This window comes from Macaca mulatta, chromosome 2, assembly GCF_049350105.2.
Source record: "Macaca mulatta isolate MMU2019108-1 chromosome 2, T2T-MMU8v2.0, whole genome shotgun sequence".
NCBI classification, from domain to species: Eukaryota; Metazoa; Chordata; class Mammalia; order Primates; family Cercopithecidae; genus Macaca; species Macaca mulatta.
Window position 1 is genome coordinate 132,092,939 of NC_133407.1, and position 12,894 is coordinate 132,105,832.

The window sequence follows — 12,894 nt, forward strand, 5'->3', positions numbered from 1 at the left end:
CCCTATTCAAGTGGATTAAAAGACATCTACAGCAACAGAAATGTAATCTTGATTGCCCTTGAACACTGTGTCATTGAGTAGAACAGTTTCTCACCTTGCACAGGAACAGATTCTCATCAGTGTGTTCCTACACAGACGTGGTCTAACCTTGGCAATGACCTCACCTCATGCCAGCCCTCTACATGTTACAACAGGCCAACTTCACAAGACCATGGATTAACTTACTCAGTTCAAATTCTCATCAGATAGACACAGGACTGATTACATAACATGCAAGGCCAGGTGCAAAATGAAAGTGCAGGGCCCTTGTTTAAAAAGTATTCATAATCTCAAGATGACAACAGAAGAACATTAAACCAAGCAGGAGGCTCTTTCCAGGATAGGGCCTTGTGCAACTTCATAGGTCACATGCCTAGGAAACCAGTCCTGGATAGGCATTATTCCAAGAGTCTCACTCCTTAGAAGTGCCATCATCAATTCATTGCATTGATAAAAAATATGGTGGCCTATCAATATGATTTGATCACCATTTGAAAATGACTGCTCTAAACCTTAAGATTTTTGACTTCAGATCATCTGAAAAAAAGCAACATCCTGAAGATCCAAGGTGTCCTCATTTTCTGCATAATCACATTTCTTTGTGCCTTCATTTTGCACTGTTCTCCCTGAAATGTCTGTCTTTCTTTGGTTTCAGATTCACCCAAGAACCTAACAGAAGCATTTGTGGTAGTAAAGGAAAACCAACCCTCTGGAAAATACATTTTGAGAATCTCAAACATCTCACATATATACAAGCCAAATGGATTTCTTACTTGCACTTTGACTGGCTACCAGATAATCACAGTGCATTTACTGTGTGTAACGAAATATCCTACAGTGAGAAGATGCAGCATTTTGGCAACACCATGGAAAGTGGGCTTTAAAAAGGGTTTTCTCAGTGCAATTTTTGGGGATCATGAAGAACGATCAACTGTCTTCTAATTTGAATCTATAGTTACTTTGTACCATTTGAAATATATGTATATATATATATATAATATTTTGAAATATTATCTATTCTCTTCAAGAAATGAACAGTACCACAGTTTGAGACGACTGGTGTACCCCTTTGAGTTTTGGATGTTTTGTCTGTTTTGCTTTGTTTTGGTAGTCATTTCTTTTTCTAACGGCAAGGAAGATATGTGCCCTTTTGAGAATTCAAGATGGCACTGACACGAGAAGGCCAGCTACAGGTGGACTCCTGGAATTTGAGGCATCATAATGATACTGAATCAAGAACTTCCTTCTGCTTCTACCAGATGGCCCAAGGAAGCACATTGTCCTGTTTTATTACTTTCTACCCTGTGCAATATTAGCATGCAAGCTTGGCTTACATAATCATACTTTATATTCAATTGATATATAATAACCGTTCTAACCTCTTCCAGGAAAATATTTTTAGAACTACTAGCTTTTCCACATATAAGAAAATGAGGGTTCTTAAGGGAGCCACTCCACCATGCTATTAAGACTCTGGCAGAGTTATGGGTAGGATATGGATCCCTACATGAATAAGTCCTGTAAATACAATGTCTTAAGGCTTTGTATAGCTGTCCTAGACTGCAGAATGTCGTCTGATTAAATCCAAAGTCTGGCATCATTAACTACATAGTGCTGTAGCAACAAGTCTTACCATGGCATCTCTTTCTATGTTTGGTTTGCTTTTTCCAAGAGTATTCAGATCTCCTCTTGTGAGATAGGAAGGCTATGAAAGCAATTAGGTTTCAGGATGATCTATGTGACCAAATGTTGGACAGCCCTATTAAAGTGGTAAATAACTTCTTTCTAAACCTACCTGTCTTCTTTATTTTGCCATTTATTTTTACCGAATCAACCTTAACCAAATCCAGAGAATGCCCTGCTCAGAGACTCATAGTCAGCCAGAACTTTTCCCATAAGGTCTTTGTTTCCATTGTGGCTACTATTTCCATTGTTAATATTTTGAAAATCAGAAATCCATTACTATAACTGCAGTGTCCTCAGTCAGCAAGCCGAAATGTCAGATCCCATTATTGGGCTTTCATAGTGGTTACTGGAATAATAGATACGGGGCTAACCCCACCAAAAAACGAATGACCTTTTTCTTTTCTTGAGAGTTACTCAGCTAATGCTTATAAGAAGTAAATATCTACTTAAGTTCTAGTTTTCCTGGAGATAGCATAATCATACTTTCTGTTCCAGTCATCTTGTAAGTGTATCAATTTTTATGCAAAATACATTCTCTGGAATGAATGTTGTTATGGCTTCTTACTAGGTCAGTAGCACATTGGGTCTCATGGTTTCAACTTTTAAATTTAAATCTCAGGTCAAATTCAGAGGCTCCCCTATCTCTATCAAGATAGCCTGAAGTCTGATTGAACACACAAACACTCTAACCAGATAAACTGATTCTGCATCTTGAAGGCCTATAAAAGCATCAAGACAGAAATAGAATCCTGAGTGCAAAATCTAGGCTTCTCAAACACTTTCACAAAATATTTGCCAGAAGGTAGCACAAAGTTCACACCAGAAAATCAGAATATTTTGAATTTATGATCCAGATGCAAAATGTGAAGGAAAAATCCTCTATAATCAAATATATTTGGGCAAGTTTCTAAAACAAAATAGAGATATTTACTGGGGGAATTGTCAGAGACTTTAATAAACCAAAGGGCACTGTGTGTCTTTAAAAAAGACTAGAAGAGGGGAAATCAAGTAAGAAACCTCTAGCTGGTCACATGGCTAATGGAGCACACATGCCCTGCATAATGAAAAACTGTAAGAAATCACTTCTATGTACGGGTATAATCACTGCAGTGTTACATCTTCAGTTTTTCAAAAGAACCGGAAATCTAGATTTTGCATAAAAGTTTCTATCATGCCTCAAGTGAGATGAACTAATTTGATTTTTTAAATGCTGCCAGCGTTAGTATTGCTCCAAATTCTCTGAACATGTGGACTTTACTATTAGTGTTCCCTAGGATACTCTTTTAAAAGCATTGAGACTAAATGAAAATCCAATGGGAAGAAAGAAGGCTATTCTCTTTTGTATAGCCTCACACATGCAGACACTTCTCATAACTCACAAGATGTCTTGGTCACAGCTTTTCCTTTTCTGTAACCAGAGCCTTTAAGTCAGGGAAGGAGCTGGTCTAGAGGCCCACATCTGTTCATTCATTTCCCATCAGTCAATTCATGCAATAGTCTTTATTGAAAAGACCTGGAGAAAAAAATCACAACAGAATCAGGAAACCATCCAATAAGACAGTGCAAATATTTGTAAATGTCGTCAAATTCAATTTGGATTTATCCAAGTCCCTTACACAAATGTGTGAACCACCAAATTGTGTTTAAATTTAACTTGCTCCAGTTTGGGGAATTCAGTAGCTACCATCTGCCTATTGAATCTGCACATTTATGGTGTAAAAACTTATATCACGTATTTCTGGTAATAAAGAGCTCAGTGTGGTATGACTAATATTGATTTTGAGCTTGTGCATCCAGGACGATGAATAATGTTATAACATAATTAGAGTAAATGCAAAGAGTTTTATCCAGAGCCCTTCTCTTAGTAAAAAAGTGAAAATGTAGCTTATTTCATAAAATGAATATTTTCAAATAGTGTAAATCTTATTTGCTGACATTTTGGGGTGATTCGATTAATCTATTAACGGACTAGGCAAGCACATTGAGAAGTTTACTGCTTGGCTTTTTTCCATTATAGAATGATGAAGAATGTTTTCACCAAGACACAATTCAACATGTTTTTTCGATCAAATTGGGTACAACTTTCACAAAGCAATACAGTGGTTTTATAGTACAATATATTATGCCACCTTGCCATTGTCACTGATACAGTAAGTTATGGAAGATATAAAGATTGTTTATATGAGGAGATCCACCACATTCTTCACCTGCACAGGGTATACACTGCTTCCCTGGGAGGTTAAATATCATGTCATAATATGACTTTTTCTTTTAATTAAGCTTGACAGCCCCATTTCAAAAGCTATTAGAGTTTGCTTGACAAAAGAAGTGTGTCATGTCTTTTTGTGAGCTGTCTACCTTCTAAATAAAAGACTGCGTGTTTAGTGAATTGTAGGGCTCGAGCCATCTCCAGCTAGTTTACAAATACAAGAAAACATGATAAAAGGCACTACTCTGGAATGTAAGAACTCAGGACTAGTGGGGGCAGTAATGGAATCTAATTTCATACTACCCATGGGAATAATACAAAAGTGATGAACTAGAATCAGGTTCACACTTTAAATTAAAGAGGAGGCCATTAATTGTACATACTCACCTCTTAATATATCCCCTATTAAAGGTTTAAAGATTTGAGGTTGAATACGTCAGGATTCTTTTTCCTTGTAAAAGAGCTCAGGGCATATCAATGGATGTCATGACATGCTCACATCATTGGTCCACAAGTGGCTCTCATTTGTTTATTTACTTAGGAAGTTTGCTTCATTTTCAAAAAGTTTAAGCTCTCATTCTGGTAGCTAGTTACATCATTAAACGAAATAATAACTGATTAAGAAATATGAAAGCCAGGATCCCAGTCCTAACTGACTTTGATAGACCAGGCAATGTTTATCTAGCCCTGATTCCCACCTGCTTATAGAAGCTATAATCCAAGAATAGACTGACATGCTATGAAGAAAACTTGCAGCCAGATTTTCCATAAGACAGTGTATTGCAGCCATTAGGCCATGGCACATGGATATGTGGCCATAGATCATGGAATGGGTTGGAAATGGCTTCTTCAGAAAGACTGTGAATAATTTTTTTTTTTTTCTTTTTTTGAGACAGAGTCTCGCTCTGTCGCCAGGCTGAAGTGCAGTGGCGCAATCTCAGCTCGCTGCACCGTCTGCCTCCTGGGTTCAAGCGATTCTCCTGCCTCAACCTCCTGAGTAGCTGGGACTACAGGTGTGTGCCACCATGCCCAGCTAATTTTTGTACTTTTACTAGAGACAGTGTTTCACCATATTAGCCAGGATGATCTCCATCTCTTGACCTCGTAATCTGCCCGCCTTAGCCTCCCAAAGTGCTGGGATTACATGCATGAGCCACCACGTCCGGCCGACTGTGAATAAATTTTTAAAGGCGTTATAATTGGTTCAAGGGTAGTTCTCAAACATGGCATAAAAGGCACATAAGCCTACAGAAGCTAGCCAGGTAACAAAAGTTAGTTAAGCAGGGCCACCTACAGTGCCTAACATACCATGATGAAGGTAGAAACCCTGACACATTGCAGGGCACTTAGTAGCCAGAATCTGATCTAAGTTTATTGTTGCCATGCATGGCACCATGCTTAATGCTGCTCATTAAGGAACCATATGTCCACATTCTTCTGACTTATTTTTAGGACTATCCAGAAATTCAGATGCTGGTATATGAGTGTGGATAAAAACAAACTCAAAATATTTTTCCTCTGCTCCCACACCATACGACAATCAACACAGAAGACTTCTGTGACCAGATGTGTGGGGGTTTTTCCCTGCACACCAAGCAAGCAATTCTGCAGTGAATACCAGCTGAATGTCCTCTAATTCGATTCCATTCTAACACTATCTACCTGGAGATAACGTCACAACCCACAAGTTGAAGGCTCAGTCCCACAAGACTGGCCTCCATTTCTGATGTCAATCATGGCCCCAGGTTGTTTTACCTGTGCTTCTGACTGACTGGCTACAAACTGAGGATCCCACAACACCCTCCTTGGGTTCTATTAATTTGCTAAAGCGACTGATAGAATGCAGGGAATCATTTACTTATATTTACCAATTAATTATAAAGGATAGTACAGAAGATACAGATAAAAAGACAGTATGAAGTATAGGAAGGGGTATTGAGCTTCCATGCCCTCCCTGAGCGCACTACCCTCCAGGACCTCCACGTGTTCAGCTGTCCAGGATCTCTCCCAACCCAGTCCTTCTGGGTTTTTATGGAGGCTTCTTTACAAAGGTATGATTGACAAGTCATTGGCCATTGGTAATCAGGTCAACCTTCAGCTCCTGTCCCCTCCCTAGATGTTTTGGGTGGGGCTGAAGTCCCAACCCTCTAATCCTGCCTTGGATCTAATCCGTTCGTATAGATGGTCCTTCCAGAGACCAGCCCCTATCTTAAAGCTAACTAGAAGCAGCCAGCCATCATCAGTCAGCTCGTTAGCATATAAAAAGACATCACTTGGAAATTCTAAGGAGTTTAAGAGTTGTATGCCAGGGAACCATGTTGAAAACCAAAAATATATTTCACAATATCACAATCTGAAGTGTCCAAATCTCACATATTTATAACCCATTGAAATTTTGTTAAATCTGGCCCAAAATTATATTGTTCTCATATATTTGCATTTTCATGTGATTCCTCTGGTGGTAGAAAAAGTGGCAGAAAAAGCTAGTTGGCAGGCAATTACACATAACCTACAGCCTGTCTTACCTATGCCACCGAGGATGCTATGGGCACATCACTTGTTGTCTACTGGGTGAAATGTCAAGGTTGCAAAAAGGAGCCAACCTCTCCGCTAGAATGGAGTAAAATTATTGCATTTCCATGGGCTCCAACTTTGGGGTAACCAACCTAGTGCAGGAGCAAACACTGGGGACCAAAAGGAAGCAGTGTAAGATTGGCAGAGGCTGCCAGCTAGTGCAAAAAGTCCCGGGATGCTTGTATATGTACTCAATGCTAGGTACTGACTGCCCAATAAAAGTGGCCTCCCCCTCTGATTCTATGTTGAGTCACATAAAATCATTTCATGACTCCTGCTGCTGTCTACATTCATATCTGGACTCCATGTGAGTTCTTGCTGTGTTTGGATCCTAATCTGACGCCTCCCAAGGTGACTATACTGAGAAGCTTTCAAGGTTTCCACCCCCCACCGCTCATCTCACCACTATCACATTTTCTCCTCTCTTCTCCCCTTTACATCTCATGCCTAAAAGGCACTGTGTACATTGAAAATAACTCCTCAAAAGTTCAAGTCCTTGCTTTCCATTTAAAAATTCAACCCAGAAAAGCTTGCAACCTCTCTCCCAGAGTTTTTGCATGTAAAATGGAAATCATTATACAAAACTTAAAGGTTATAGGAGGATTAGAGAAGTGGAGGAAGTGGGAATGTTACACAAATATAAAGCAGTAGATAAGCAATTATTATTCCCAGATAATTGTTACTGTATTATTCTCAAATTACTAAGGCCTCACCTAGGTGCTCCCTGTGTCTCTGCTATCTCCACTCAAGACAGACAAACTTAACAAAAATAACCAAAATTTTATTTCATATTCCTTTTCTAGAAAGCTGGAAGACTAGACAGATGCTTGCTCAACTTTGTAGAATTCTCCATCTGCTAGACTGTGTTTTCAAGCCACTGGAAAATGCCGGTATAACCCACACTTGAGTGATGCCATTGACATAAGCAAGTAATAGCATGTTGGAGAATGCACCCTGCTGGTTTCCAGAGTGTTAATTCAGAAGTTGAGTTGCTAATGACTTGAGCCATCTAGTGTATAAGACCATGATCAGCAACTACACACAATGCCATGGCCAGGCCACTCTTTCCCTCACACTCAGCCTTTTTGTCATTCAGGCTAACTGTCCAAGCAGATTCACACATAACCCTGCATACTGCATAGTGCAGAGGTGTGACCTTTCATGCCCTCTCTTACACCCACCTCACTGGTAAAGACTTTTTGTTCATTAATTCACTTATTCATTCAACAAACAAGTATCTGTTGAGTTCTCACTATGTGTCAGGTACACTACTAGATATTGGGGGTGACTTCAGGGCTTACATTGTTCTAGGGGAAACAGACAAAAACAAAGGTAAAGAAATAATTAAAAATCATGACACAAAAGAAATTCAAAACAAGCCAAGAAAGCAAACAATGGGAGGGAAATGGTAACTAGGTGAGATGACTATGGAACATCTCTCGGAGAAGGTGGCATTTAGCTGAGAACTAGAGGATACCAAGAGACAGCCACGCAGAGAGCTGAGGGGGAGTGGGAGTGAACCGGTGGGGGTCTTACAAGTGGCCAATCAGTATGTGCCACTGCCCTAGCCAAAGAAGAACTCCGTGTGTTTGCGAAACTTACAGAAGTCTCCTTCAGTTTGATTTGAAAGCAGAGTAATCGAGAGCAAAGTGGCATGAGATTGGGGAAGTAACCTTGAAGTCAGATTATGGGGCCATGTAGGGCATGATAAAGAGTGTGGGTTTGATCTGAATTGTAGCAGGAGACCATGAAAAAGGATTTTAAGCCAAGAGTGACACAATCTGATTTATACTTACAGCAGATGCTATTGGTGTCTATCCATATTCTCTCCTTGTTCCCTTATATGTGTGGGGCAAACCAGACTTGTCAGGGAATTAGGAGAGCAACCATTGACAAATAAGACTGATATAGAAATTCCTAGCTTCCTTGCTCCCAGATGGGCAACGCTGAGGTATGTTCTGCATTAAGGCTACGCAGTGGAACTTTCTGCAATGTGAAGATATTCTATACCTGAGCTATCCATTGGCATGTGAAACTATTGAGCACTTGAAATGTGGCAGTTGCAATGCAGAAAATAATTTTTAGTTTTACTTAATTTTAAATGTCTAATTAACCTAAAATGATATTTAGAAAGCCACAGTCAGTCAGTGGCTATCATATTGTACAGCACAGGTCTCTTCAGCATTTAAGAATTCCCAAGTAAGACTGAGTCCAAGTCGCCCAAAGCCACAGCCTGTCCATAAACACACCCTTTATTGGCTTCCCTTAATTTCCTGTCTTATTTCCTTACTCCCTTATCAGTGCTTCCTGTCTTCGTCTTTCAAATAAAATCCTAAGGCAACTTTTAAGATGACAACTCTGGTTTCAAAATGGAGAACAGATTGAAGGGCACCCAAGAAAACTGAGGGGACTGGTAAGGATGTTTTTGTGGTATCTAGTAATGCACATGGAAAACTTAGGACAGAGCAGTGATAATCCTGTTCTTTTCACGGGAGGAGCTGATGACTTAGATTCAAGCCTCAGCCATATCAATCAATTGCACTCAGTGGACCGAATTATCTAAGGCCATCTTGATAAACAAGCATAAGACTATGCTGAGTCGGCCGGGCGCCTGTAATCCCAGCACTTTGGGAGGCCGAGGCGGGCAGATGACGAGGTCAGGAGGTCGAGGCCATCCTGGCTAACACGGTGAAACCCTGTCTCTACTGTAAATACACACATAAAAAATTAGCCAGGCGTGGTGGCGGGCGCCTGTAGTCCCAGCTACTAAGAGAGGCTGAGGCAGGAGAACGGCGTGAACCCGGGAGGCGGAGCTTGCAGTGAGCGGAGATCACACCACTGCACTCCAGCCTGGGCGACAGAGCGAGACTCCGTCTCAAAAAAGAAGAAGAAGAAGAAGAAGAAGAAGAAGAAAAAAGACTATGCTGAGTCTTTTAATGGTTATTTGTAGAGAGAAAGCTTTAGTTTCATCTGATTCGGTCTACTCCCATGAGACCTAGCCTCATTGTCAGTGAACAAAGTTCAAATTGAATTATGAATGAGAAGGTTTCAAATTTGTCTCTTAATCCCAATATCTTCTTTCACTGAATGTTAAAGAAAGCATAGCATTCTAGTAAATGCATTAGGTTAAGAGTCCTAATTTTTAGTCCTAACTCAGGGAGTCACTTAAATTTCTCAAATCAGTTCTTAGAACTGGCATCCTATGCAGGCAAGAGCAAATGAGAACAATGAGGAAATATGGTAAGCTAGCTAAAGAAAGAGTCTGGAATTTTAAAAGACATTGGCAAAAGATTTAGCAAAAGCAAACCATCAAGAAAGACTATATATAAGAATGACAGAAACCTGGAAGAACATAGTAAGGGAAGTTAAATTCCCCCAGTGACTTCTGGCTTCCCAAAAATGCTAAGAACTACCTAAAGAGCTTTTTGTAGTTAAGTTCAAAGCAAGAAAAACAAAGAAGGGACAAACCTACTGCCTGAATCCAATAATGTGTAGGTGATAGAGAATTCAGATTTTTCTCAAGCAACTATGTTGTTTCTGCTAAAATGCCTAGAAGAAATAGTGTTGAGAGAAAAATAAACCCAAGATAGGGGAAGAGATTTGTAAGACAGCATCTTGCTCTCCTCAATGATTGAATTACCCAGGATGCATGACAGAGGGAAAGGGAAAGCCCTGATCTGTACCATTTATTGATTCCTGGGGTGTAAATCCTCGCACTACTGCTGATTTCAAGATACCAGTGTGGAGTCAGGAAGAGATGTACACAACCGGCTCTCACAAGCCGGTAAAAGCCAGGTCCCGTATATCGCTCCCTGCATAAGAACTACATTCCTAAAACCAGATGGAAAAGAAAAAAAAAAAAAGCTATCGAACTATCGCCACAACAATGCCAAGGAATTTTGAGGCACCAAGGAGAGGTGTCAGAAGTTAGAATCAGTTAAGTATAGTTACAATTATTTTAAAAAATAAGTAGATTCTGAAAACTGTAGACTAGTGACCCTGAGGTATATTCTAGAGTGTATCTTTAAGGGAATTTTTATGAATAATTAGGGAAACAGTAATCACTAAAGGCCAGCTTGAGTTCACTGAGAAAAAAATCATACCAGACACCTTTTCCCAGTGGAAAGCCTCATTGCTTAGTCTGAGGGATTAAGTTTTTAAATGATGGACATAATACATCTAGAATTTAGGAAAGTTCAAGTCCAGACCAGAGATTGACAAACTGGCTCTTACACTAAATCTGGCCTGCTGACTTTTTAAAAATAAAGTTTTATTCTAATACAATCATTCATACTGGCTGTAGCTGCTTTTGCACAACAACAGCAGTTGAATGGCTGCAACAGGGACTTTAAGGCTCTGAAAGCATAAAATATTTACTATCCGATCCATTATAAAAAAGTTTGCTGACACCCGGCCTATTATGGAGAAGGGTGGATATTAGTAAAACATTGTGTAGGTTCATAATCTTAATGAATAGCCATATTTAAATGTTTTTAATTCACGGACTAATCACATGCTGGAGAAAGATTTCTAGTAGCAGAATCCTGGGTTCTGTCCTGATTATGTCTTATGCAATGTTTTTTATCAACTATGTGAAAGAGAGCATTGGCGTGGCATGTAGACCAATTTTGCAGGTGATCTACATTCAAAATGGCCATTGACTACCTTGCATGGTTGAAGCAAGTTCAAGTAAATTAGACAAGCAGACAAAAGCAGCTGTGATGATTAGAAACAGTCTAAGAACACAGTGTTCAGATTCATGGAAAAACAATAAGTGGATCAAGAATGAGAGCTGCATTTAAGTAATTAAAGTTTTATCATTTAGAAAAGGAATTTAATTAATTTTTAAAGAGTACATGGAATTTATAGCCAAACACATTTCAGTTTAATATAAGAATGAACCACCCAGCAGACTTTCTTTGGTAGGTGGTGAGTTTCTTGTTATTGATGGTGTTCAATCATAGACTGGAACAACCGTTAGGAACGCTGTAGAAGGATTCATGCCTGTACAATCTTTTCTTTCCCAGAATTTGTGGTTCTCTGAGCCTGTTTCATTATCTGTATAATGAAAATGAAATTAGAGATACTCTCTAATGCCAGATTCTTTTGACACAATGAATTCTAGATTCAGAAGAGCAGCTCATACCGTCTATAAGGAGGTTGCTTTGTTCAGAGATACAGATATCCCTTAACCGTCTAACAGCATTGCTTACTGGCAAAAACAGGTGGTTTTTTTTTTTTCTTGTTTTCTTTTCTTTCTTTTTTTTTAACCAATTTCAATGGCATCTGTTTCTTCAGAGTAAGTAAGCCACCCTTGAGACAAGCCAGCTCCATCAGTTACATCAATAGTAGGATGATAATGGAAATTACTTGGAGTCAAAGGAATTTTATAATAAACCAATGGCCTCTTTTATGGAGACTGGCAGAAAGACTTCAGAGGTGTTCAATCAGATATAACTATAACTGCAAAGATGAACCTGCCAAGAGTTTGATAACAGGAAAGCAGACCAAATACAAATAGGTGAGACGTAAATTGGCCAAAATTATAAAATGGTTGAAGGCATGAATTGGTTCAAAAATGTAAAATTAAATAAGTAACTTAATGTTTTAGTCAGAGATCTTGCCACTACCTTTACAGATAATGCTTTATCAGATTTATAGATATCATCTAATTATATACTAGATGTATAAAGCAATAACATATGAGTTATGGGATATGCAAGTAATGAAAATTCATCTAGACAGAAATCTCTCAACTCTATTTTGCATTCAAGCTTTAACATGCTATTTAAAATCTCAACAATCTTTTCAGCAATGTCTAAAAAGAAGACCACCAGATATATTTTTTTTTCTCATTACAAGTTTTGTGTTTCTTACGTCAGGGAAAATTATTAAATGGGAATAGTCATCACTAACTCAAAGGTGCAATGGCCATTGTTAATTAGTTTGTCATTGTGGCACATTTGCAGAGTTCAACAGCAATATGCAAATCACTTGTCTCAAATACCCTAAGGAGCTAAACAATGCCTGTGTGCATACAAATGCCACCAAAGGAATGTGTAGCCTATGTCAGAGGGACAGTTCTTGCAAAGATAATCTCACCACAGTCTTGCCCTAATACAGTGATTGTCAACCTTACAAGATCGAATACTATCTTTTGATAACAAGTATTTTCTGATATCAACTTACTCTCTTGAAATGAAATTAATGAACAGTATAATATCCCTATATATGTAATTCAGAAAAATCAACGTAATTCTCAAATGTGATATAAAGGAGAAATATAAGAAAATCTGTTTTAAAATGTTCGTTTAAATTTGTAAATAGTCTGGCACATGCTGCCAGAAGACAGAATGAAATAGAGTTGTGCACATATTTATAATGAG

General features: G+C 38.8%; 1 protein-coding gene across 2 annotated transcripts in view; it reads left to right on the plus strand.

Annotated features, from left to right (window-relative positions):
- Positions 1-3,496, plus strand: part of TAFA1 (TAFA chemokine like family member 1) — a 542,927-nt gene extending 539,431 nt beyond the window's left edge. Inside the window, exon 5 of one of the 2 annotated variants that reach the window (XM_028843134.2) lies at positions 695-3,496. In XM_028843134.2, coding sequence (XP_028698967.1) covers positions 695-712 — 18 coding nt within the window. In that variant the 3' untranslated portion in view covers positions 713-3,496. 2 annotated transcript variants of the gene reach the window in all.
- Positions 3,497-12,894: the final 9,398 nt, after the last annotated feature.